We start from the raw sequence: 5,605 nt of genomic DNA on the forward strand, positions 1-5,605 counted from the left end.
ACACTCTTCATCTGTCCTCTTGGGCCTTCTTCAGATACCGTAAGTTGAGTCCCCAACGGTGTAACCCGGCCCCTCCTGGGCGGGTCACGCCGCAGGGTTATATCCCCAACACTATGTGTTCGAGAGAGAAGCCTCTAGTGAAAACTATGGGCCCCGGGTCTACCTTAATCATATTATAAAAACAAAAATACCTTTGCTGCAATTTTATTTCTTTTATTTTGTTTTGCAATTTATCCATCTACCTATACAAGATTTGATCCTTGCATGTAACGAGTTCAAGGGGATCGACAACCCTCTTGCCCGCGTTGGATGCAAGTATTTGCTTTGTCTGTGCAGGTGCTATTCACGAGGCTTTGTGTGATTCTCCTATTGGTTCGATGAACCTTGGTTCTCAGTGACGAAAGTACTTATATCTACTGTATTGTATCTCCCCCCCTCTTTGGGGGAAATCCCAACGCAGCTCACAAGTAGCAGGCGCGCCCTAATGTTTTTAGTTTATCGAATTGTAAGTAAATAAAAGTATGATGATCATCGTTATTAGAACATTGCCCCAATGAGGAAAAGAATGGTGGACACTAATGAGTCCTCCAAAAGGTGGGGATGAGGTCCATGAGACTATTCTAAAAAATAAAAAATAAAAAAGAGGCAAAAATAGCCCATAAAAAGAAAAGGGAAAAAAAGAAAACAAAAAATGAGAGAAAAAGAGAGAGGGGGCATTCTATTATCCTTTTGCCACACTTGTGCTTCAAAGTAGCACCATGTTCTTCGTATAGAGAGTCTCCATGAGTTGTTACTTTCATTTACTAGTGGGAATTTGACATTATAGAATTTGGCTTGTATATTCCGATGACGAGCTTCCTCAAAAGCTCGAGGTCTTCATGAGCAAGCAAGTTGGATGCACATCCACTTAGTTTCACATGGAGTTTTCATACACTTATAGCTCTGATGCATCTGTTGCATGGCAATCCCTACTCCTCGCATCGATATCGATTGTAAGGCCTCTCCATTGTCTCACGATCCGCCGAGTTGATGCGAGACTTTCTCCACCTTTTGTCTTCTCATAAACCCCCATCATCATTCTCTTTTCCACCCGAAGTGCTAAGTCCATGGTTCATGGTCATGTACTGGGTGAAGTTGAAAATGATGAAGTGCCTGAAAAAGTATGCTACAATTGCTTGGTTTGACACTGGGGTGTCATGATTTACACTTTATGCTAGAAATACTAAGAAACATTCTTTATTTTGAAAGGCATGATTGTTTGTTAGTATGCCCGAATATTGATGTCTTTATATCAAATGATAGACTATTGTCTTGAATCACTGGTATCCTAATATTCATGTCATGATTAGATTATTTGATCAAAATTATGCTAGGTAGCATTCCACGTCAAAGATTATTTTTGTTTTATCATTTACCTACTCGAGGACAAGTAGGAATTAAGTTTGGGAATGTTGATACGTCTCCGTTGTATCTATAATTTTTGATTGTTTCATGCCATTATTTTACAACTTTCACATACTTTTGGCAACAATTTATATTATTTTTGGGACTAACATATTACATATTGATCCAGTGCCAGTGTCAGTTCCTATTTTTTGCATGTTTTTTGTTTCGCAAAAAAATCGTACCAAACGAAGTCCAAACACGATAAAATTTTACGAAGATTTTTTTGGAATATACGTCTTTTCTAGACATTTGAGAATTTTTTGTGAACAGTTGTCTGAAACTCCTTTCTGTCACTGTCTCTATCATGTTGTAAGGCCTTGATATCCAAGTGAAGATAATCCATTTCTAAATCAGCCACGATGTATGAGACTTGCACCATCCAATCGGTAAGGGTTTACACAGGCAGGGAGCTTTTTCACCCACCGATTAGTAGAACAAGAATAAACACACTGAAGCGACAAATTTTACCACAGCCAAAGCTGCAACCTGAGCTTGTGGGTTGTTCCTACCTCCGCCAACACAGCCGCCTGCACCGCACCGCCCTGGTGCTTGCTAGAGGAGGGTGGGTGTGATTTTAGACTGGAGAAATGTTCTCCAACAACCATTACCCGACCACTTCTAACACCCGAACTGTCTAATGCCACCAGCACCTCCCGAACTGCACCGCCGCCGGAGAACTAGACGGAGGAGGATTTTTACCAGGGAGAACCCCAACCTTGCTCGCCTCCAGATCTTGCGCGCCTCCAAGAACCAATCGCTCTAGATACCACTTTGTTAAGCCCGAACTACTGCCTAAGGTTTAAGCACTTCTCCAATAACACAAGAGCGAATTCAGGGGGAAAACTTGGGGAATTTGTATTAGATTTTGCACCGCGAAGGCGGGCAATACAGAGCCAGCCGGAACACGACGGCCTAGGGTTCAACCCTATTACAGATTAGTTGTCTTCTCTTGGTCGATCTCTTTCTTATAAGCCATTACAACTTACTGGAGGTAAAAAAAGGAAAGAAGAAAATGAATAGTTCCCTTACCGGAAAGTAAACGGCGACATGACGAAGACTATCAGTCGTTCGATCTGAGATCGACGTCGGACACGAGCTCCTCCTGGCGTGAAGCGGTAATGAGTGTCCCGGCCGTCAGATGGAGATCTTGCAACTGCATTTGAATTCTCTTGAATCGGTATGGGTGCTTAACTGGCGAAGTGTTTGAAGTGTTGAATTCTTCAGTTAGGGGCCTAACATTCCCCTCCCCGCCACCAGCCGCCGAAGCAGCAGGCAGAGGGGAGGTGAATCACGGACTCGCCGATGAAGTTTGGGGGGGAAGGTTTGCCCTAGTCTCCTAAGGTTAGGGACGAAAAAGGAGATGAAACTACTGCATAATGTTTGAGTTTGAAGAGAGAGAAAAATTGGTCTTGCTTAGTGATGAGACGATCTCTTTATATGAAAAATGGCATTTTTAACCATTGTGCGAGATTTCTTTTCCATTTTTTTGCGAAAAGAGATTTATTTTCCTTAGTCACATGTTTCTTAATTTCATTTTAATCATTCGCAAAAAAAGTCCAATTTTAATCATTGAATGATTATCGGGGTGATGCAGATAATGCAACAGATAATCTATCGTATAACATGTTTTTTTATGTTCTCTGTGTGCTATGAAATAGAGTGAAGTCTGATTTAAACCGTATGAATAAGAAAACATATCGTATCAAACACCGTACATAGCCTAAGCGAGTGAATAAGACTAATCCAAACTAACTCTTTTTTCACATGAACATGTTTCTCTTTCTACACATCAATTAGTTTTCTGCACAAAATTAACCAACTCCAAGAAACTAAAACTGTCCGTCCATCCATGTGACCGAACGTGCTCCGAATTCTCTGTCGATGAAGAAAGAAACCATGACGTTCGCAGAGTCCTAGGCACACAGGTTCGCTTCCAGATTCCTTAGCACCACCAAGATCTGCTCAATATAGGCACGAGAAAGGATAAGTTAGAGGAGATGGGACACGTTGGGCCAGCGAGGTGATGATAGACTATGGCAATGTGCATGTGAAGTGCTCACCGTGTCCACCACGACGGGGTCGACGCCCTGCAGCTGAAGCCTCTGGAGTTGCGCATCGACCGGGACAGCCGCGTGGGAGGCGAAGACGTCGCCGACGAACCGGTAGACCAGAGCGAAGCGCAGGTCGTGGGGAGACAGTGGGAGCTCAACGGTTTCGTCCTGCAGGTGCAGGGCACCGGCGGACGGCCACTCTCGTGCGCCAGGCGCGTCGAGGTCCGGCCAGCGGGATTCAGGCGGGGCGCATGCCCAGTCCACGCTCGGCACCAGCATGTCGGCGTCGGGGTGGCTGTGGGCCGGCGGCTGCTGGCGGAGGGCCGCGGCCCGGCGAGGGTGAAGCGGCGGCGGCAGGCACGCCCCGAGGCCGAGCTTCTGGGCCTTGAGGAAGTGCTTCTGCGCGTGGCTGCGGATCTGCACGCTCGTCTTGGTCGCCACCAAGGCCTCGATGCTCTTCCAGTCACGGCCGAATCTGCAGTCCCGCCAAGAGGAAAACAAAATGGAAAGCTTCTCGTCAGTTCAGAGCTCCAAGTTGAAGCAGAGGAAAGAGCAGGTGACCGAGGGAGAGGCGGCGAGCGGGAGACTCACATGTGCAGCGCGTGGAGGAACCGTTCGTGCTCCTCGTCGGTCCACCTCTCCCGCGGCCTCGTGATCGTGTACGGCTTCCGGAGCTTCTTGTTCCTCCCCACCGCCGACGACCGTGCAGCAGCAGGCATCCTGGCGCCTCTGACCATTGTTGCCATCGTATTTCTTATCTCTTTCAGGAGCAGCGCTGAAGAATCTCTCTTTTCACTAGCAGAAGCAGCAATGAGGAGTCTGCCGAGAGCCGAGGCCTTGTACTGCAGTGAAGTGTGATGAACTGAGGTGGCCAGGAGCGCTCGCGTATATGTACTGGTCCGTCGAGCACCGGACAGGCGAGAACCCAAGCCGTGTGAGGCGTGGGGCACGTGCATGCGTCATGTCTTTCGACCAGGCCACAGCAAGAACACACGTGCTCAATGTGGCACGTCGGGATTAGCCTCGTGATACGCACGTGTCCGAAAAAGAAGGACACGGCTTAGATGGTTCCAGCTCGCCTTCCCTTCCGGTATGCCTGTCTCGCAGCTCGGCAGCCGTGGTTACGCCGACCGAGGGCGCCTAACTAGGCCGAACTTGAGCACACAGCAGCTCGTTGCCTCCAAACAACCCAGCAAGCGGAACCCAACACCTCAGATGCATCACACAAATAGCCGCACGACCGCGGGTACCACAACACGTCAACACGACAAGACTGTTGCTTCGTTGTTCGAAAAAACAAAAGGACTGCTGCTTCGCTAACCAGCATCGACAAAGGAGCTGCCCCACATTTGCAATTGCAACATCCATGTTCAGCTCGCGTTGCAAACACCTCCCGGCCGTCCCAGCGTTTTCTGACTGTTGCAATGTGCTGTTAGCCGTGTGCTCGGCTCTCTTGCATTGCCTGCCAATGTTGCGGTCAAGCACTGACTCATGTTACGCTCAAGGTCTACACAGCATGCGTTGTGCTCGGCTGTCTTGCGTTGTTTTTTTTCGAAACAGAGGCAAAAGATTTGCTCATCTATTAAATGAGAAGGATAGAGTGTTTTGGAGTGTTACAAGACCTGACCCAACACACATCACGGCCTGGCAATTACTCGCTTATTACAATGTTCCCTAAATTCTTAGCGCCGGCGGATACCCAAAGCTTTGCCTCATCGGTTACAAGTTGGAGAAGGCTTGTAGGCGGCGCACTTTTGTGGCGAAATACTCTAGCGTTTCTCTCATTCCAAATTATCCACGAGACAAGCATAGTGAGGGAGGCCATAGCTCGCCTGTTGGGGTTCGTCATGTCGGTCCTCTTGTCCCACCATTCGAAGAGGGATGCGTGGAGATGCCAAGTGGTGGTGTCCATGTGCGCAAGCCCAAATTTTTGGATGACCATGTTCCAAAGCCGTGTAGAGTAGCGGCACCGAACAAAGAGGTGAATGGACGTCTCTTGTTCTCTCTTGCATAGGGGGCAAAGGCCACAGTTTGCCCAGCCACGACGCTCCAAGCGGTCTGCAGTCCAAATGCGCCCTTGCAAGGCAAGCCATGCGAAAAACTTAATT

General features: G+C 47.8%; 1 protein-coding gene across 2 annotated transcripts; it reads right to left on the reverse strand.

Annotated features, from left to right (window-relative positions):
• Positions 1 to 3,101: 3,101 nt before the first annotated feature.
• LOC123088876 (protein REVEILLE 6) lies at positions 3,102 to 4,344 on the reverse strand. 2 transcript variants are annotated; one of them, XM_044510928.1, is made up of 3 exons: positions 4,089 to 4,344; positions 3,507 to 3,972; positions 3,102 to 3,404 (listed from the first exon to the last, which is right to left on the reverse strand). In XM_044510928.1, exons 1-3 carry the CDS (start codon positions 4,241 to 4,243, stop codon positions 3,360 to 3,362), a joined length of 666 nt encoding a protein of 221 aa, XP_044366863.1. In that variant the 5' UTR covers positions 4,244 to 4,344; the 3' UTR covers positions 3,102 to 3,359. The 2 variants fall into 2 exon arrangements, with proteins under 2 accessions (XP_044366863.1, XP_044366862.1); XM_044510927.1 differs by having other exon boundaries at positions 3,102 to 3,972.
• Positions 4,345 to 5,605: the final 1,261 nt, after the last annotated feature.

The sequence above is a fragment of the Triticum aestivum genome, chromosome 1B (genome assembly GCF_018294505.1).
Source record: "Triticum aestivum cultivar Chinese Spring chromosome 1B, IWGSC CS RefSeq v2.1, whole genome shotgun sequence".
Taxonomy (NCBI): domain Eukaryota; kingdom Viridiplantae; phylum Streptophyta; class Magnoliopsida; order Poales; family Poaceae; genus Triticum; species Triticum aestivum.

Bases quoted from the DNA above. Each gene is read 5' to 3' on its own strand.
- LOC123088876 (XM_044510927.1), bottom strand. From the start codon at position 4,243: ATGGCAACAATGGTCAGAGGCGCCAGGATGCCTGCTGCTGCACGGTCG. The intron at 3,973-4,088 runs GTGAGTCTCCCG...GCGGGACTGCAG, and splicing joins TTCCTCCACGCGCTGCACAT to ATTCGGCCGTGACTGGAAGA.